The 21,406-nt window shown below is 47.2% G+C and overlaps 2 protein-coding genes across 2 annotated transcripts; one reads left to right on the top strand and one right to left on the bottom strand.

Moving 5' to 3' along the window:
* Positions 1-1,301: 1,301 nt before the first annotated feature.
* On the bottom strand, positions 1,302-10,839 carry NDUFA4 (NDUFA4 mitochondrial complex associated). The gene is made up of 4 exons (XM_083704402.1): positions 10,672-10,839; positions 9,797-9,885; positions 6,200-6,260; positions 1,302-1,546 (listed from the first exon to the last, which is right to left on the bottom strand). Exons 1-4 carry the CDS (start codon positions 10,711-10,713, stop codon positions 1,490-1,492), a joined length of 249 nt encoding a protein of 82 aa, XP_083560528.1. The 5' UTR covers positions 10,714-10,839; the 3' UTR covers positions 1,302-1,489.
* Positions 10,840-14,761: 3,922 nt separating this feature from the next.
* On the top strand, positions 14,762-21,133 carry SDHAF4 (succinate dehydrogenase complex assembly factor 4). The gene is made up of 3 exons (XM_083704392.1): positions 14,762-14,959; positions 19,113-19,268; positions 20,884-21,133. Exons 1-3 carry the CDS (start codon positions 14,797-14,799, stop codon positions 20,991-20,993), a joined length of 429 nt encoding a protein of 142 aa, XP_083560518.1. The 5' UTR covers positions 14,762-14,796; the 3' UTR covers positions 20,994-21,133.
* The last annotated feature ends 273 nt before the right edge of the window (positions 21,134-21,406 follow it).

Here is a 21,406-nt window from a genome sequence, read left to right on the forward strand (position 1 = left end):
TGTGCTCAGATTCTGCTTGCGATTTGTACACAGGCATCTGTGAGAACAGGATGCTGAACTTGGGCCGATGGCTTGACCCGGCGGGCTTTTCTTACGTTACAAAGGAAGACTTATAAGAGAGAATCTTTTAACATAGCACTTAAATAAGTGCAGCAAGTTTCAGAAAGTCCAAAAATGCACTCCCAAATCAGAAATTCTGAAACCATTCCAGCACCGTGCCATTTTACTTTTCCTCTGCATCTCTTATCTGAACTATTTACTGGCAGTTTCTGCGAGTATCTTTTTTCCCCTATTTTATTTTGTAACCATTTCTCCCTTTCTGAGGAAGGAACAAAAACATTTAAAGTTCTCAGTGTCCCTGACTTAAGATTCCCACACCTCAGCTCTGCCTACCCAGCGCTCACTGGCTTATAAATAAATAATTAAAATAATAATTATTATTATTATTATTAATTTTTATTACAGTGGTACCGTGCAAGACGAAAGAGTTTTCCGGTTTTTTTAGTCGTTCCGCAAGACGAATTTCCCTATGGGCTTGCTTCGCAAGACAAAACGTCTTGCGAGTTTGTTTCCTTCTTCTTAAAGCCGCTAATAGCCGTGCTTCGCAAGATGAAAAAAACGCAAGATGAAGAGACTCGTGGAACGGATTAATTTCGTCTTGCGAGGCACCACTGTATTTTATTATTTTATGCCTTTCCACTGTAGTGAGACCAGAAGAGGACCATTTCATTGTTGGACTGGCAAAAGCTTAAGCGTCGTGAACTTGCTATTCAGACACAAGGATTTTGTTTTAGTCATTTACTTTTATTTTTGATCACTTGATACCACAGCTCTCTCAAAAATGGCAAAGGCTACAATCTCACCTACATGGGAGGAAGCCCCACTGAATTCAGCAGGACTTACTTCCAAGTAGACATTGGGTGCAGTGATGCTACAAGGCAGCAACTTAAGCTTTCTCCTTCCCTCTGCAACATAAAAAATGTTATACCCCAATCAATTCTCTTAAGTCTATGCTGAAGATCAGCAAAAGTATCAGAATTCTGCTATTTTCCAACATAAGCTACACTTGAAATACGGCTTCCCTGCTCTTTAGTAAATGCATTTCAGAAAAAAAGAACATGAGAGTTATTTTTAACTGAGGATTTCACATCAGTTAAGGCTAACAGCTTTTTATTTTTAGGCAGTGGCGTACGGCTACAGGCCACAAATATTTATGATAAATTATTTCAACTCTGCCCTCCCATTGAATTCACGCAGCTGCCCTTGTCAGGAAACTCTTGCGGCGCAAAAAGAAAAAAGTGTTAAGATTTCAAGCTTTAGGTTTTATTAGGGTCCCAACAAGCTCTGTCGCAAAACATGATTTAAGTGCGTTGTGCAATCAGTTTTAACATTTCCTGGATGATTTAAGCGTATGAGTTGTGCGGATGGCTTCTGGAAGACCTAAACCACTTCATCTTGTGCAGCTTGTAGAAGGGAGAATGTTTGCTCTTCAGAAATCTGGGCGATCCTTTTTCAGCTTGTCGTAGTCCACGTTCACCGCATAGAACTGGAAGAGGGAAGCACAGCTGTGAGGATGAAAATCCTATCGTACAAAGGGTTACCTTCTGCTTGGACTACTGCAATGCGCTCTACGTGGGGCTACCTTTGAAGGTGACTCGGAAACTACAACTAATCCAGAATGCAGCAGCTAGACTGGTAACTGAAGTGGTCGCCGAGACCATATAACACTGGTCCTGAAACATTGGCTCCCAGTACATTTCCGAGCACAATTCAAAGTGTTGGTGCTGACCTTGAAAGCCCTAAACGGCTCAGTATACCTGAAGGAGCGTCTTCACCCCCATTGTTCAGCCCAGACACTGAGGTCCAGCTCCGGGGGCCTTCTGGCGGTTCCCTCCCTGCGAGAAGCCAAGTTACAGGGAACCAGGCAGAGGGCCTTCTCGGTGGTGGCGCCCGCCCTGTGGAACGCCCTCCCATCAGATGTCAAGGAGATAAAGAACAACACAACTTTTAGAAGACATCTGAAGGCAGGCCTGTATCAGGAAGTTTTTAATGTTTGACATTGTTTTTTATATTTTGCTGGAAGCCGCCCATAGCGGCTGGGGAAATCCAGCCAGATGGGCAGGGTATAAGTGATAAAAGTATTATTATTGATTTAACTAAGAGAAATGTTATGAACTAAGTACACGAACAATATATAGTGTGTGCACCACTTCATGTTTTACTGGAAAACCTTAGGTCACTGTTACTTGGAAGGTAGGGCCTTGGGGGAGCAGTCCCCCCTTGGGTCCACTCCTTGGCTATAAATAGGAGATCCAACTTGCAACTTTCAGCACTGCCATTACAGAGTGACAGCGCCACCAAAATTTCACCATTGCAACCAGCTGTTTCATTTCCACTTCCTTGGATCCCAAACGCCTTGTGAGTCAAACGTTTTGGCTCCTGAATGTCGCAAACCCAGAAGTGAGTGTTCCAGTTTGCGAACCTTCTTTGGAACCCAAATGTCTGACGCAATGTCTGTGGCTTCCGATTGGCTGCAGCAGCTTCCTGCAGCCAATCGGAAGCGGCACCTTGGTTTCTGAACATTTTGGAAGTCAAACGGACTTCCAGAGCGGATTCCGAGGTACCACTGTATTTGAAAGACAGGTCACTGAGTATATAAACACTGAAGCCCAAAGGAAGCTTCTGTTTTTCTTTAGGTCTCAGTCGTTTGAGAGCTGTAGATCACAAAATGGTGAAAGAAGGTTTTGTGAAAGCCTAGCACGTAGCACTCCGTTTTAGGCTATTTTATTTCAGAGGACTCAAGAAAGGTTTAATTCTCCTCTGGATTGCATCAAAAGTTTTTGAACTCCCAGAACAAGCCTTTAAACCTTTTAGCAGTTCAAGTTGTACCCAAATGGTGACATTATGCAAGATCAGAACCTCCTTTTCATTGTCTCCTTACGCACTGCACCTGGCTCTCCCCTGAAAATCAGCTGCTGGGGGTTGTGAAGTAGCCTTAATGCAAGCCTTAAGTTTCATAGTTTTGCAGAATAAATAGTAATCTCCTCTGACAGTAGGAGGTCAGAAATGTACACGGTCTTAGTTGCCCTGTTCTCCAGATTGCAGACAATCTGCACACATGCCAAGACTTTTGGATCACTATATTAGGTTAAGCTGAAGTTATAGGGCTGGCAGCCACCTTAACCAACTAAATTTGCAGCATATTACGCGTTTTAAGCAAATCTGTATACATCTGCATATAAATAAAAGTTTAAGAAACAGACTGGTGTTTAAATAATGCATGCCACTGTTGTTGGAGGGACCCCTTTAACAAAGCCATTTCCCCTTCTCACTCAAAGGTGAGACTTACCACCTGCAGGTGATAAAGCCTTTTATGGTTAATTGGTTTTTAAATTAAATCAGGAGCACCTGCTTAAATATTTATCAGCTAAATGTTGCATCCTTATTCAGAATGCATGAACACATCATCACAGTGAGATTTATTTTCCAGGCTGCTGGTTGCCTTTCCTGAATCTCTAACGTTTACATTGCAAGAGTTTGTACGTTTTGTTTAGAACGCAACACTAAACATCTCAAGTTATTTAAAGCACCGGTTCTCAAAGTGTTCTCATTTTCACATGCCTCTGGCCTCTTTTAGCAACACAGCCGGACAACGGCTTTTATACAAAGCCAAATATGGGAGAAACAGAGCTTTCTGCTCTCTTTGGCAGACAAGAGCTGGGATGCCTTAAATATCACACAGTTGTGCAAGGGCAGGCAGAATGTACTACAAGGGGCAAGCAGATTCCACGCTACCCAGAAATAATTGCCTTAGGCAAGAAAGAGCAAGGCACAAGGAAGTATTTTCAGAGCTGAACTGCAAGAAACTGGGTAAGTGCCTAGGAGCCCTAACAGGCAGTTAATATCACAATTCTTCTGTTTTGCGCATACACTGAAATTATACCCCATTGATTCAGTAGGAGGAAAAGATCTCTAATAATTCAACTTTAATGGGCTTAAAAGCAATTTTGCAGGCAGAATCACGGGTCAATGGCAGCAACTCAGGGATTTATCATGCAGGGTTGAGAAGATTGAACCGGAGGGGAGAGTGAAGAATCACAGAAGGGACCCGGGGGTCATCTAGTCCAACCCCCTGAAATGCTGCAATCACACATTATTATTATTATTAACCGCCTTTCATCCCTGAACAACCATAGTTTAGAGGTCCCAGGCCCTAAGGAAGTCAGACTATCCTCCACCAGGGCCTTTTCAGTGATGGCTCCGACCTGGTGGAATGCTCTGTCCCATGAGACCAGGGCCCTTCAGGATTTAACTTCTGTCGGGCCTGTAAGACAGAGCTATTCCACCTGGCCTTTAATCTGAATTCAGCCTGATCTTTTATTTCCCTTCCCATCCCTTCCCCTTTTATGAATACAGTGGTGCCTCGCAAGACGAAATTAATTCGTTCCGCAAGTCTTTTCGTCTTGCGAGTTTTTCGTCTTGCGAAGCACGGTTTCCCATAGGAATGCATTGAAAATCAATCAATGCGTTCCTATGGAAACCGCCTTCAGACCAGGTCCGGGGACAGTCTGTCCCCCGACCTCTTCTGAAGGCCGGCGGGGGAGGGCGAAAGTCTTTGCTTCCCCCCGCCCGCCTTCCCGGGACAGCGGAGACTTCTCCGCTGTCCCGGGGCGATCTTAAAATGCTGGCCAGCGGCAGCGAAGCCTTCGCTGCCGCCCGCCAGCATTTTAAAAACCCCGGGACAGCGGAGGACTTCTCCGCTGTCCAGGGTATGCTGGCGGGCAGCAGCGCTGCCGCCCGCCAGCATTTTAAAATTGCCCCGGGACAGCGGATGAATTCTCCGCTGTCCTGGGGCGATTTAAAAGCCCCCGGGAAGGCAGGCAGGGGGGACAAAGACTTTTGCCCCCCGCCCGCCTTCAGAAGAGGTCCAGAGGGCTCTCCAAGCTGCGGATAGCAGCCTGCTGCCCCACGTGAAGGGCAGACATTCACAGCTTGGGGAGCCCTGCAGGACTTCCCCTGCAGGGCTCCCCAAGCGGCGAATGTCTGCCCCGCGCGAGGGGCGCTCTGCTTAAGAGCGCCCCTCGTGCGGGGCAGCAGGCTGCTATCCGCAGCCTAGGCGGGAACTCTTCTGAAGGCTGGCGGGGGAGAAGGGCTTTTCTTCCCACCGCCAGCCTTCAGAACAGCCTTCTGAATGTTGGCGGTGGGGAGGAAAAACCCTCCTCCCACCGCAAGCCCCGGGAACAGAGGAGAAGCGCTGCGCACCTTCCCCTCTGTTCCCGGACCTGTCCTGAAGGCTTGTGGTGGGAGGAGGGCTTTCCTCCCCACCGCCAACATTCAGAATGCTGTTCTGAATGTTGGCGGTGGGGAGGAAAAACCCTCCTCCCACCGCAAGCCCAGGAACAGAGGAGAAGCCCTTCGCGCCTTGTCCTCTGTTCCCGGACCTCCCACCGCAAGCCTTAGGACAGGTCCGGGAACAGAGGAGAAGGCGCGCTGCGCTTCCCCGCTGTCTCCGGAGATTTCCCTATGGGCTTTCGTCTTGCGAAGCAAGCCCATAGGGAAGTTCGTCTTGCGAAGCCGCTAAAAAATCGGAAAACCCTTTCGTCTTGCGGGTTTTTCGTTTAGCGAGGCATTCGTCTTGCGGGGCACCACTGTATTATCGGCTCTGAGACCCCACAGCTAATTCTCCCCTGGCTGCCTCGCTGGCCCAAGTAGGACCAATTCTGCCAGCTAGCCCTGGGGATTATCTGATGCTTATTTCCCCTAAATTGATTTTTGAATTTTACTGTTATTCATGTTTTTACACTGTATTTTATGCTGCTTTTATAATTAAGTGTTTTAAATTTGTTGTTAGCCACCCTGAGCCCGGTTTTTGAACCAGGAAGGGTGGGGTATAAATAAAAAACTGTCATCATCATCATCATCATCATCATCATCCATAGATCTCAAGGAGGTTCACTGGTTATATTAAATGTCACCAAGAAAAAATGGCGCCTCAACATTTTGTAGTGGCAACCATAACCTAGGTTTAAGGTGCTATTTGGTGATTAGCTTAAATATCTGAGTTGGATTTCTACTCCCATCATTCCTAATCAGTGGATGGGAATTGGAGTCCATCAACCTCTGCTGGAGACCAGACTCCCCATTCCTGGCCTATAGGATAACCAGCACTATAACCCTAGTTAAGTATTTTGTAACATACCTTGTACTGGTCATTGGGTCCCAGCTTGTTCCAAGGCTCCGGGTTGTTCTTTCTGTCCCAACTAGGCAGAGAAACGTGACAAGAGGCAGACAGCAGTCAGTACATCTTTGTAAGAAGGAGAAAAACCTACAGCATAAAGCATAACCGCTCTACCCAACTGTTGGCACAAGGTTCTCACCAATTTAATGATCATGGCCTCCTCAATGCCACCAGAAGCGCACACTTCTTTTATAATGTGGGATGTAAAATAAAAGCCCACCATATCACAAGTATTAGTAAAACTCCTTTAAGGTAAAGGTAAAGGGTCCCCTGACCATTAGGTCCAGTTGTGACCGACTCTGGGGTTGCGGCACTCATTTCGCTTTATTGGCCGAGGGAGCTGGCGTACAGCTTCCGGGTCATGTGGCTAGCATGACTAAGCCGCTTCTGGCGAACCAGAGCAGCGCACGGAAACGCCGTTTACCTTCCTGCTGGAGAGGTACCTATTTATCTACTTGCACTTTGACGTGCTTTCGAACTGCTAGGTTGGCAGGAGCAGGGACCGAGCAACGGGAGCTCACCCCGTCGCAGGGATTCGAACCGCCGACCTTCTGATCGGCAAGTCCTAGGCTCTGTGGTTTAACCCACAGCACCACCCGCGTCCCTCCTTTAAAGCCAGTTAAAGCACCACGAAGCCACCATGTCAAAAGTTCCATTACAGTCATGCCTCGGGTTACAGACGCTTCAGGTTGTGTGTTTTTGGGATACGGACGCGCCAAAACCCGGAAGTACAGGAATGGGTTACTTCCGGGTTTCAGCACTCGCACATGCACAGAAATGCTAAATCGCTCTTTGCACATAAGCAGACGTGGCGCTGCAGGTTGCGAACATGCCTCCCGTACGGATTATGTTCGCAACCTGAGCGTCCACTGTATTTTGATATACCACATATGAACATGTACAACTGATGAAGTCCAGGAGGGCGAAACAGGGCATCATTCTGGAAATCCTTGTCAAAGATTCTGTGGAACTGTAGTTAAGTTCCCATTTGGATTTTATGAACAGAAACTAGCAGATATTTGGACTCTATGAATGAACTGATCTATTGGGACTTCTGTTTACATTGTTTTACTTTATGTGTTGATTATTTGCAAGAGAAGTATTTGATACTGTGATAAAATACAGAAGAGAATTGCTTATGTGGATGCATAGCCGGTTACATTTTGGTGTGTTTGGCAACCCAATCCTACACTTCTGGGATGCGGGTGGCGCTGTGGTCTAAACCACTGAGCCTCTTGGGCTTGCCGATCGGAAGGTCGGCGATTCACATCCACATGATGGTGATGAGCTCCCATTGCTCTGTCCCAGCTCCTGCTAACCTAGCAGTTCAAAAGCATGCCAGTGCAAGTAGATAAATAGGTCCCACTGTGGCAGAAAGGTAAACAGCGTTTCTGTGCACTCTGGTTTCCATCACGGTGTCCCGTTGTGCCAGAAGCAGTTTCGTCATGCTAGCCACGTGACCCAGAAAGCTGTCTGTGGACAAACGCCGGCTCCCTCGCGTGAAAGTGAGAGGAGCGCCACAACCCCAGTCACCATTGACTGGACTTAACTGTCCAGGGGTCCTTTATGTTTTACCTACACTTTCTCCATGCAAGCTCCTGCCAGTCTTTGTGCTTTCTGCACACAGAGTTAACTGGCTTTAAAAAGGTAAAGGTACCCCTGCCCGTACGGGCCAGTCTTGACAGACTCTGGGGTTGTGCGCCCATCTCACTCAAGAGGCCAGGGGCCAGCGCTGTCCGGAGACACTTCCGGGTCACGTGGCCAGCGTGACATCGCTGCTCTGGCGAGCCAGAGCCGCACACGGAAACGCCGTTTACCTTCCCGCCAGTAAGCGGTCCCTATTTATCTACTTGCACCCGGAGGTGCTTTCGAACTGCTAGGTTGGCAGGCGCTGGGACCGAGCAGCGGGAGCGCACCCCGCCGCAGGGATTCGAACCCCCGACCTTTCGATTGGCAAGTCCTAGGCGCTGAGGCTTTAACCCACAGCGCCACCTGCGTCCCTTTAACTGGCTTTACTCGCTTCCAAAATATCCTTTTAGCTACGCTGTACTGCTCGTTGCAATGCCTCGGATGCAACTCAGCCAAGGAATGGCAATGCTATTATGATTGATTTTCTTGCTCTAAAGCTAAGAAGCTGATGCTAATGTTTTGCTGTGGTTTTATAATTGGTTGGAAGCTGCCCAGAATGGCTGGGGCAAGCCAGTCAGATGGGAGCCATATAAATTTGATTATTATACTACCTCTGCAGCAGAGCATGCCATATTTTATTCAGGTGGTGCTTTAAGATGGCAACACTTAAAAGAAGTGGCAAAAGGTCTGCAACCAAGAAGCTTGGAAGGATACTCAGCAGCCTGACCCTGCATGCCACCAATCCCTGCCGCTGGGTTCCAAGATGCTTTTCGGTGGCAGTGGCACTTCTGAAATAAGCAAGCTCACATCCACTTAGGTAATTTTGAGTAAAGTAAAGCAGTGTGCAGCTGCCACAGATAGGAGTCAAGCTTGGGTCCCCTTCAAAAGCGCTGCCTCATATTCATCCATGAAGGACACCTGGGGCGAGCACGGGACGTGGTTTTGTGGGGGTGGCAATTGTCAGCACCGTGCCAAGGGCTCCCCAAAGCAACTACTATACAGTGGATGCTTGGGTTGTGGATGCGATCTGTGCGGGATGCACGTTCGCGATTCGCAACCCGCAGCAGCGCATCTGCACACACGTGGGTTGCAATTCGGCGCTTCTGCGCAGTCCCCGAAACCCAGAACTAACCTGTTCTGGTACTTCTGGGTTTCGGTGGGTACGTAACCTGAAAAAACGCAACCCGAGGCGTCTGTAACCCAAGGTATGACTGTACAGTGGTGCCCCGCAAGACGAACGCCTCGCAAGACGGAAAACCCGCTAGACGAAAGGGTTTTCTGTTTTGGAGGTGCTTCGCAAAACGAATTTCCCTATGGGCTTGCTTCGCAAGACGAAAATGTCTTGCGAGTTCCTGCGGGGTTCCCCCCCCCCTTTTCCTAAGCCCTAAGCCGCTTATCAGCTGATCCGCTAAAAGCCGCTAAACCGCTAATAGCGCTAATCCGCTAAGCCGTCAATGGGCTTGCTTCGCAAGACGAAAAAACCGCTATACGAAGAGCCTCACGGAACGGATTAATTTCGTCTTGCGAGGCACCACTGTACTCTATTCCGAACTTAAAAATGGAAAGCATAATGCTGGTGGTCAACAAAAGAGGTTTAAAGACCGTCTCAAGGCAAATCTTTAAAAATGTAGTATAAACACCAACAATTGGGAAACACTGGCCAGTGAGTGCTCCAATTGGAGAACAGCCTTTACTAAAGGTGTCATGGGCTTTGAAGACACTTGAACTCAGGATGCAAGGGAGAAACGTGCTAGGAGGAAGGCACGCTTGGCAAACCCTAACTCTGATCAACTCCCACCTATGTGGAAGGACGTGTGGATCCAGAATTGGCCTCCACAGTCACTTACGGACTCACTGTTAAAACCGTGTTTAGGGAAGACAATCTTACTCGGCTGCGAGGGATCGCCAAAGAAAGAAAGGCTGACTTACCAGACATCAGGATTGCGAAGAGCAAGGCGCATGACGTAGAGGCCCGCGCCGGTCCCTCCAATTCCAATAAAGATGAACAGAGGAATCAACTGTGAAATACAGAATGTTTTGAGATCAAAAGCGGAAGTTGCGATCTGTTTCCATTCCTCGAGTACCGGTAATTAAAAGCAAAGGAAAATTTGTTGCCATCTGGGGTCGTCCCCCCCCTTGCATACCTAAAAAAAAATAGGATTTGTTGCAATCTGTTTCCTTTCCTCCAGTAATTAAAAGTAAAGGAGAATTCGTTGCAACCTGGGGTTTGTTTCCTTTTTTGCAAAGGAAAACAAAAACAAAAAAACCCCACATTGCAACAAATTCCCCTTTGCCTTTTAAATTGCGCGAGGACAGAAAGCAGGCTGCAACAAATCCTATCTTTTTTTTAAGGTATGCAATCTGTTTAGGTATGCATATAAAAGGCAAAGGGTAATTTGTTGCAATGTGGGGGTTTTTTATTTTGTTTTCCTTTGCATACCTAAAAAAGGGGGAGACAGGATTTCTTGCAATCTGTGGGGGGTTTCTTTGTTTTTGTTTTCCTTTGCATACCTTAAAAAAAAGGGGGGGAGAAGGATTTCTTACACCTGTGGGGGGTTTCTTCGTTTTTGTTTTCCTTTGCATACCTTGCATACCTTAAAAAAAGAGGATTTCTTGCCATCTTGTGTCGAACAAAAATTCGAAATAAAAGAGAAGAATGCAATAAAAAGGGCAAAGGAGGGGGCTCGGGGCGGGGGCGCAGAATAGGACTGGGCTCCCCCCTCCCCTCCCCCCCGCCTATAGCGCTCCCTTCGCCTCAGGAAACAAACCCTCCCCCCGCCTATAACGCTCCTTCCGGGACTCACGCTCGGGTGCTTCTTCGCGTGGGTCAGCATGAGGCGGAACATGGCGGCGGGCCGGACGGCGTCGAAGGAGGAGCTGCAGCGACAAGAACCCCGACCGTCCCTTTTTTACCTTCTGCCTCAGCGGCCGCCTGACGAGCGCCCAATGTCACTCGAGGACCCCGCTCGAGGACCCCTCTCGGGCTGCCCCGCGAACCGCCTGCCGCGAAAGGAAGCGCTTTGCCGCCCCGAGCGACGCGCTCCGAACAAAACCAGTTAAAAAAATGCCCAGGCGGGCGCCCGGCTCGAATAAGTCGATCCCTGTCCCCCCTTTCGCGTCGAAAGGAAGGCAGGCAGTTGGGTAGACAGCTACAAAGGAAGGAGCGGAGAGAAGGCAAGCGGCGGCCCGCCGCTAGGGGTCGCCGGACTACAACTCCCGCCACGGCGGACTGTGGGCGGCGACGGCTGGGGCTGCTGGGAGTTGGAGTCCGGAGGTATCTGGCGGGTTGGTTTGCTGCGTGTGGCTGGAGGGAGGCGAAGGAAGGAGGTGGGGCGCTGAACGCGCCCCCTGCAGGCTTGGCGGGCGTTGTGCATCTGGCAGGTGCCGGAGACTTGGAGGAAAGGAGGGATTCCTGAAGGGTCTGCAGGACTTTTGCAGGACTTCTGCAGACCATCAGATAGAAAGATAAATCAGATCAGGGGTCAGCAAACTTTTTTAGCAGGGGGCCGAACCACTGTCCCTCAGACCTTGTCAGGGCCCGGATTATTATTATTATTGGGGGAAATTGAACGAATTCCTATGCCCCACAAATAACTCGGAGATGCATTTTTATAATAATAAATTATATTTATACCCCGCCCTCCCTGGCTCAGAGCAGCTAACACCAGTAAAATTACAGTAAAAACATAATAGGGGGAAAAAACCAATTTAAAATACAGGTTAAAATGCAGCCTCATTTTAAAATTGGGAGTCATTTTGGACTCCCAGCTGTCCAAGGAGGCACAGGTCAATTCTGTGTCCAGGGCAGCTGTCTACCAGCTGCATCTGGTACGCAGGATGAGACCCTCCCTGCCCGCGGACTGTCTTGTCAGAGTGGTGCATGCTCTGGTTATCTCCCGCTTGGACTACTGCAATGTGCTCTACGTGGGGCTACCTTTGAAGGTGACCCGGAAACTACAACTAATCCAGAATGTGGCAGCTAGACTGGTGACTGGGAGCGGCCGCCGAGACCACATAACACCAGTCTTGAAAAATCTACATTGGCTCCCAGTACGTTTCCGAGCACAATTCAAAGTGTTGGTGCTGACCTTGAAAGCCCTAAACGGCCTCGGTCCAGTATACCTGAAGGAGCGTCTCCACCCCCATCATTCTGCCCGGACGCTGAGGTCCAGCTCCGAGGGCCTTCTGGCAGTTCCCTCATTGCGAGAAGCAAAGCTACAGGGAACCAGGCAGAGGGCCTTCTCGGTAGTGGCGCCTGCCCTGTGGGAACACCCTCCCATCAGATGTCAAAGCGATAAATAACTACCTGACATTCAGAGGACATCTTAAGGCAGCCCTGTTCAGGGAAGTTTTTAATCTGTGATATTTTAGTGTATTTTTGGTTTCTATGGAAGCCGCCCAGAGTGCCTGGGGAAACCCAGCCAGATGGGTGGGGTACAAATAAATAATAATAATAATAATAATAATAATAATAATAATAATAATTTAAATGAAGATCATAAGGGGAGGGAAACATAAGGGTCAGACTAAGTCCAAACCAAAGGCCAGGCGGAACAGCTCTGTCTTGCAGGCCCTGCGGAAAGATGTCAAGTCCCGCAGGGCCCTGGTCTCTTGGGACAGAGCGTTCCACCAAGTCGGGGCCAGTACCGAAAAGGCCCTGGCCCTAGTTGAGACCAATCTAACCACCTTGCGACCTGGGACCTCCAAAATATTGTCATTTGTGGACTTTAAGGTCCACAATAAATAAAAGGACACATTCTACTCAAGTAAAAACACCAGGCAGGCTCCACAAATAACCCAGAGATGCATTTTAAATAAAAGGACACATTCTACTAGTACTCATGTAAAAATAAGCTGATTCCTGGACCGTCGGCAGGCAGGATTTAGAAAGGGATTCAGCCGGCTCCGGCTCCCGGGCCTTAGTTTGCCTACCCATGTATTAGATAGATAGATAGATAGATAGATAGATAGATAGATAGATAGATATCCCACTTTGTGGAAACATAAAGCTCAGATTTGTCTCACACTTTAAGGCAATGTTTTCCAACCTGGTGCCCTCTAGACAGGGTTGTCACCAGTCCTGCATAATACAGGTCATTCTGGCTGGTGGGGTGATGGGAGCTGAACTTCAAAACACCAGAAATGCACAAGGCGTATTTTATTTATTTATTTATTTATTTATTTAAATTGCATAAATTTATTTAAATTGCATTTATTTAAAATGCAATTTAAATGCCATTAAAATAAATGCATTTAGTCACATTTAAGCTCCCTGGTATGTCAATGCAAGAAACAAGCAAATAAATAACGGTGTATTTTATGTATTTATTTTAATTGTATTTAAATGCAATTCAAATGCATTAAAATGCAGTTAAAATAAATGCATTTAGTTGCATTTCAGCTCCCTACTCAGTCAATGCAAGAAACAAGCAAATAAATAAATACCAATGCATTTTACGTATTTATTTAAATTGCATTTAAATGCAATTAAATGCATTTTAAATAACTGTTTTTTGTTGCAGTGCAGCTCCCTGGTATGTCAATGCAAGAAACAAGCAAATAAATAAATAACGGTGTATTTTATGTATTTATTTTAATTGCATTTAAATGCCATTTAAATACAGCTAAAATAAATGCATTTAGTTGCATTTCAGCTCCCTGGTATGTCAACGCAAGAAACAAGCAAATAAATAACGGTGTGTTTTATGTATTTATTTGAATAGCATTTAAATGCCATTTAAATACAGCTAAAATAAACGCATTTCAGCACCCTGGTATGTCAGTGCAAGAAACAAGCAAATAAATAACAGTGTATTTTATATTTATTTTAACTGCATTACTGTATAATTAATTTTATTTTAGTTTATTAATTAATTAATTTAATCATTGCAGTTAAAATAAATGCGTTCAGCTGCATTTCAGCTCCCTGGTATGTCAATACAAGGAAATAAATACGACGCCCCCAACTATGACGTCAGAAGGGGCGTGCGGAGGCGGAGCTTCTCTCCCGAGTCCCGCCCACCCTTACCCGCTCGGTCGCATCCAAGCTGGGGCTGCTGCAATGCAGTTAAAATAAACGCATTTAGTTGCATCTCTGCTCCCTGGTATGTCAATGCAAGAAACAAGCAAATAAATAACGGTGTATTTTATGTATTTATTTTAATTGTATTAAAAGCAATTAAAATAAACGCATTTTGTTGCATTTCAGCTCCCTGCTATGTCAAGGCAAGAAACAAGCAAAAAAGTAAAACAGGAGGCACATTGCACATGCCTTGGTAAATCAAGAAAACCTTTAATAAAAATACATTTGAAAATAAATAAATAACGCTGTATTTTACGTATTTATTTTAATTGTATTTAAATGCAATTTAAATGCCGTTAAAATAAATGCATTTAGTTGCATTTCAGCTCCCTGGTCTGTCAATGCAAGAAGCAAGCAAATAAATAACGGTGTATTTTATGTATTTATTTTAATTGTATTTAAATGCAATTCAAATGCATTAAAATGCAGTTAAAATAAATGCATTTAGTTGCATTTCAGCTCCCTGGTCTGTCAATGCAAGAAACAAGCAAATAAGTAACGGTGTATTTTATGTATTTATTTTAATTGTATTTAAATGCAATTCGAATGCATTAAAATGCCGTTAAAATAAATGCATTTAGTTGCATTTCAGCTCCCTGGTCTGTCAATGCAAGAAGCAAGCAAATAAATAACGGTGTATTTTATGTACTTATTTTAATTGCATTACAGTATAATTTATTTTATTTTATTTTATTAATTAATTTAATAATTGCCATTAAAATAAACGCGTTTGGTTGCATTTAGTTGCATTTAGGTGCATTTCAGCTCCCTGGTATGTCAATACGAGGAAATAAATTCTGCAACGGGAAAGGCAGGCGCGGGACGGGGACCGGACGCGCCCCCGACTATGACGTCGAAAAGGGGCGGGGCGGAGGCGGTGCTTCCCTCCCAAGTCCCGCCCCCTTCCCCGCTCGCTCGCTCCCAGGCTGGGACTGCTGCTGCCGCTGCTCGTGCCGCCGAAATGGCCCTGAGGCTGCCGCTCCAGCTGGGCCGCTCCTCCCTTGTCTCCAGTAAGCCGGACCCAGCCACGCAAGCCCGGCGCCTCGGCCCAGCTAGGCCTCGCCTGGGGGACGTTGCGTGAGCCGCCAAGGGGTGGAGGACTCCAACTCCCATCAGGCCCCGCGGGAGGAGCCTATGGCGAGGGATGCTGGGAATTGGAGTCCGGGGGTGCGGGGAGGAGGTGGACAAGATGGCGCCCTCCGAAGGCTTTCGCGAGGCGCCAGCTCCCGTCAGCCCCCGCGGCTAGTTCCCGGGGGATGATGGGAGTTGTAGTGCAACGGCAGCTCCAGCCTTTCTCAAGCTGTGGGTCCCCAGATGTTGTTGAACTACAACTCCCATCAACCTTGCTAGCAAGGCTAGAGCTCAGGGATGATGGGAGTTGTAGTCCAAGAACATCTAGGGACCCAAAAGTTGAGAAGCACTGCTAGCCTCTGCTCATCCCTCCCAGTTTTGAAGTGGGGTGCTTTTTGGGGGGTGGGAACTGGTTTGAACTGGGCTGCAAAAATGGTGATAGGCCTACATATTTCTGCCAAGCTGTCATTGTACCAGCCTGTCTTGGTCTGTTTTCTGTACTGATGTTCTATTGGATGTGCTGATGGAGGATGGATGGCGGCTAACAGATTGAGGTTGAATCCTGACAAGGCAGAAGTACTGTTTCTGGGGGACAGGAGGCGGGCAGGTGTGGAGGATTCCCTGGTCCTGAATGGGGTAACTGTGCCCCTGAAGGACCAGGTGCGCAGCCTGGGAGTCATTTTGGACTCACAGCTGTCCATGGAGGCGCAGGTCATATCTGTGTCCAGGACAGCTGTTTATCAGCTCCATCTGGTACGCAGGATGAGACCCTATCTGCCTGCGGACTGTCTCGCCAGAGTGGTGCATGCTCTGGTTATCTCCCACTTGGACTACTGCAATGCGCTCTATGTGGGGCTACCTTTGAAGGTGACCCAGAAACTACAACTAATCCAGAATGCGGCAGCTAGACTGCTGACTGGGAGTGGCCGCCAAGACCACATAACACCGGTCTTGAAAGACCTACATTGGCTCCCAGTACGTTTCCAAGCACAATTCAAAGTGTTGGTGCTGACCTTGAAAGCCCTAAACGGCCTCGGTCCAGTAGACCTGAAGGAGCGTCTCCACCCCCATCATTCTGCCAGGACGCTGAGGTTCAGTGCCAAGGGCTGTCTGGCGGTTCCCTCTCTGCGAGAAGCCAAGTTACAGGGAACCAGGCAGAGGGCCTTCTCGGTGGTGGCACCCGCCCTGTAGAACGTCCTCCCACCAGATGTCAAAGAACAACTACCAAACATTTAGAAGACATCTGAAGGCAGCCCTGTTTAGGGAAGCTTTCAATGTTTAATAGGTTATTGTATTTTAGTGTTCTGTTGGAAGCTGCCCAGAGTGGTTGGGGAAACCCAGCCAGATGGGCGCGGTATAAATAATAAATTATTATTAGTATTATTATTATTAATGGGCTGGGGACCCACAGCTTGAGAAAGGCTGGAGCTGCCATTGCACTACAACTCCCATCATCCCCCGGGAACTAGCCGCGGGGGCTGACGGGAGCTGGCGCCTCGCGAAAGTAATAATGATAATTTATTTTGGGTTTGCCCCCAAGCTTAAAACAGTGGTGTTTCCCACCCACTTCTTGTTATAAGTTGCCTCGTTTATTATAGCTGTTCGGTTGTTGCTTCGCTAGGACATCCCCTTGAATAGGACGATAAAACACAAATGCCCCTGAGATCCTGCTCGGTCAACAACAGCACCCCTTGCATTCTGTGTGGGAACTGTTGGAAAACAATGTTTTCCCCAGGTGCTCGTGAAGCGAAAGGGAAATCTGTACCCATTTAAAAAAAATGTGACACAGGTGCAGTTTGTTATTAGCATAAGGCAGCGGACAGGAGCCAAATGGTGACAGCTCAGCTCAAAAGATCTGTGACGTTTTCAGAGTCACAATCCAGACCTGCAGCAGCATTTTGACCAACAGCATCCAAATTCACAGGAATTCTGAGGAAATTCAGAATAGCTGTCCCTCTTTAGCAAGCTGTCCTTATAGTGATAACGCCTCTGTTCTCAAGAAAGTACTTGGCTATTTTTGTTCCGCGTTGCATAAGTTTGGCTGTACAAGTGGCTCTCCTTTTTGTAACTTCCTGTAATTGCATATCTATGGTCACCGACTGCAGATATGCTCTCCTTTATACTCTCTTCTTGGTGAACCCAGTTGGGTCATAAAATGTGAAATCCAGTGGTGTTTTCCCACTCTTTCTGTGCACTCTTAGGACTGGAGTGCTGATGGTCTACTCAGGTTGGTGACTGTGCATGTGATATCAGGCAGTAGCTGCTTTATTCCATATTATTATTATTATTATTATTATTATTAATTTCCACATTCATTCATTCATGATAAAAGGGCTCATGGGCTAAAGCTGGGCCTCAACTCTCAAACATCTTGTCATTTTGGACTCACAGCTGTCTGAAGTGAAGGCCCAAGACAGGTGTTGATCATCATGTGAGCTGCGCACAGGTGGTCTGAAGTGAGCTGCCACCATTCCTGTGGAGCCTCCTTTTATTGAGACAAATATGCAAGCCAGGCAAATACATTTTGGGCTGTGCCCTTTACACATCTTCCGTCCCGAGATCGTGGGGTGGTACAAAGCTATTTTGGCACCTGTTCCACAGCGTCATTTTCCCCTTGCACAGTGTATGACGTAGGAAACAAAAGGTCTCAGGGAAAAACTTACAAACAGGACACTGCTGGCTTCTGAGACCGCAAAAGGTCAGACATAGGTGGAACGATGGACCAGACAGCTGTGGCTTGTCGGGGGGGGGGGGTTTCCCTGCACCCCAAGGTCACACGTGCAGGCAGACTGTGGCTGCCTGCTGGCGGGGAAGTGTGCTCCCTCCGGACCCCACTCCCCGCTCCGCAATATCCCTACAGCTGTCCACGGAAGCGCAGGTCAATTCTGTGTCCAGGGCAGCTGTTTACCAGCTCCATCTGGTACGCAGGATGAGACCCTCCCTGCCCACAGACTGCCTTGCCAGAGTGGTGCATATTCTGGTTACCATATTTTTCACTCTATAAGACACACCAGACCACAAGACGCACCTAGTTTTTGGAGGAGCAAAACAAGAAAAAAAATATTCTGAATCTCAGAAGCCAGAACAGCAAGAGGGATCGCTGTGCAGTGAAAGCAGGAATCCCTCTTGCTGTTCTGGCTTCTGGGATAGCTGCGCAGCCTGCATTCGCTCTATAAGACCCACACACATTTCCCCTCACTTTTTAGGAGGGAAAAAGTGAGTCTTACAGAGCAAAAAATATGGTACCGGTATCTCCCGCTTGGACTACTGCAATGTGCTTTACATGGGGCTACCTTTGAAGGTGATCCAGAAACTGCAACTAATCTAGAATGTGGCAGCTAGACTGGTGACTGGGAGTGGCCGCCAAGACCACATAACACCGGTCTTGAAAGACCTACACTGGCTCCCAGTACGTTTCCGAGCACAATTCAAAGTATTGATGCTGACCTTGAAAGCCCTCAATGGCCTCGGTCCAGTATATCTGAAGGAGTGTCTCCACCCCCATCGTTCAGCCCGGACACTGAGGTCCAGGGCTGAGGGTCTTCGCTGCGAGACGCCAAGTTACAGGGAACCAGGCAGAGGGCCTTCTCGGTAGTGGCACCCGCCCTGTGGAACGCCCTCCCACCAGATGTCAAAGAGAACAACAACTACCCGACTTTGAGAAGACATCTGAAGGCAGTTTGGCTGTTTAGGGACGCTTTTAATGTTTAACAGACCACTGTATTTTAATATTTTGTTGGAAGCCGCCCAGAGTGGCTGGGGAAACCCAGCCAGATGGGTGGGGTATAAAGAAATTATTATTATTGTTGTTGTTGTTGTTGTTGTTGTTGTTGTTGTTGCTGCTGCTTAATGTCATTTTAGGCTTCAGTGCTCTCTCCCTGTCCTTTCCAGGTTTGTTCAGGAGTTTCTTAGTACATCACTCAGTTGGTTGGCACCTGTCTGTCTCGGGAGACAATGGTTGAGTTTGCCTTTGGGGCCGAAGTCAAACTGTTGGGCGGCCGCTTGTTTGTCCAGGCTGATTTAAGCAAATGGAAAGCGCAGGTATTCTAAGAACGGCCTTCTGAACCATCTCTTCCTATTTGTATATCGTAGGGTCTGTGTTGCTGCACAGAGCTTTGGGAGGTGCCCACTTCAGCACAGAAGGAAATCCTGAAATTCCTCACAAGCAACCGCTCAAGAAAGCAAAGTTGCCTGTGGGTCGTTTCGATGAGGCAGAAGAATCCAGGGCAGAGAAGGAGCCACTGGAAAGTAGGTACTTTATTGGGGAAATGGTAGACCCAGTTCTGACATGACATGCCTCTCAAAGTGGGTAGTAATGGCAGCTGCCGAGGGCATGAAGATCTTTAGCGGAGTTTATTTGGCCCAGCCATTTTCAATGTTGTTGTTCTTTAGTCGTTTAGTCGTGTCCGGCTCTTCGTGACCCCCTGGACCAGAGCACGCCAGGCCCTCCTGTCTTCCACTGCCTCCCGCAGTTTGGTCAAACTCATGCTGGTAGCTTCAAGAACACTGTCCCACCATCTCGTCCTCTGCCGTCCCCTTCTCCTTGTGCCCTCCATCTTTCCCAACATCAGGGGCTTTTCCAGGGAGTCTTCTCTTCTCCTGAGGTGGCCAAAGTCTTGGAGCCTCAGCTTCAGGATCTGTCCTTCCAGGGAGCACTCAGGGCTGATTTCCTGTCGTTTTGTCCTTTGGTGGGGAGTTGCTGCGGGAGCTGCTGCTGTAGCCGGCGTATGAGATGACCCCCTACTTTTGAGAAGATTTTCCTGGGTTAAAAAGTAGTCTCATACACCAGAAAATACAGTATATATGTTTTTTAACATATCATTTTCAACAATTATTAAACATACTTTGTATCTTATACAATTTTTTTGACCTCCATCAATCACATCTGGAAATTTCCCAATCTTTTCCACTTAATTTACATTTCTTACTTTCACGATTACATTTAAGTATCATAACTAATATCTCTCTTCTTTCTCTTCTTTGCAATATTTCATATGTTCCTCCTTGCAAAACCTCTTGTAGTCCTACTAGTGCAATTTGTTGATTACGGTTGCTCTTCAAATAGTTCATATATTTCTTCCAATCTTCTGTGAATCTCTGGTCCCTCACTTTCCAAGGGATTAAGACCCATCGGCAACCCTCACCTGGTTGAGCCGGCCAGCCGAAGCCGTTTCCCCAGGTGTGGCTGCTGTCCCATACGGACAACTTCTAGGAGCCACAGGTGAGAGTCATTTCCAGAGTGGGAAGTTGGAGAAAGTAGGTACCCAGTTAACTTGGTTTGCCTTGTAGCCCCCTGCATAAGGAGAAAGGTAAAAACTCCTTAAAGGACTCCAGGAATGTGACACAAGAGTAACCCTCTGGTGGTTAATAATAATCATAATCATAATCATAAGGTAAAGGGTAAAGGGACCCCTGACCATTAGGTCCAGTCGCAGACAACTCTGGGGTTGCGGCGCTCATCTCGCTTTATTGGCCGAGGGAGCCAGCGTACAGCTTCCGGGTCATGTGACCAGCATGACTAAGCCGCTTCTGGCGAATCAGAGCAGCGCACGGAAACGCTGTTCACCTTCCTGCCGGAGTGGTACCTATTTATCTACTTGTACTGGTGTGCTTTCGAACTGCTAGGTTGGCAGGAGCAGGGACCGAGCAACGGGAGCTCACCCCGTCACGGGGATTCGAACCGCCGACCTTCTGATCTGCAAGTCCTAGGCTCTGTGGTTAATTGATTATCTATACCCCGCCCATCTGGCTGGGCTTCCCCAGCCACTCTGGGCGGCTTCCAACAAAGTATTAAAATACGGCAATGCATTAAAGATTAAAAGCTTCCCAATTTATTTGCATTTTGTTGTGTTTTCTTCTTCAGAATTTCCAGATGGCATCAATCCTGTTACGAAAGAGAGAGGCGGACCCAAAGGCCCTGAACCAACTCGCTATGGAGACTGGGAACGCAAAGGACGCTGTATAGATTTTTAAAGGGCTGTTAAAAAAAATGACATCATATTTGGGTGAAGGAAAACTGGTTGAGGAGACATTTATGTGCTGCGGAGTGTTATATTTATTTAACGGCAATTGAGAAGGGATACTTTCTGTGAATAAATATATCTTCTGCACAAGGTTAGCAGTGTGTGGTTGCCCTTTTTTTTTTTTTTAACCTAGGTCCTTGGTGGTGATGTAAATATGAAGAAAGACAATAAGCAGACTTAATGGCCCGTATTCACCTTTCATTCTGGAAATGCACAATAAGGGAAAAGTAGCAGATACAATTCTGGGCTGTATTAACAGAAGTGTAGTCTCCAGATGCCTGTTGTCTTAAAAAAGCAGAGACATCACCTTGCTGACAATGGTCCTTATAGTTAAAACTCTGGTTTTCCCAGTAGTGATGTATG

Source organism: Podarcis gaigeae (genome assembly GCF_964106915.1).
Source record: "Podarcis gaigeae genome assembly, chromosome: 12".
Classification (NCBI taxonomy): Eukaryota; Metazoa; Chordata; class Lepidosauria; order Squamata; family Lacertidae; genus Podarcis; species Podarcis gaigeae.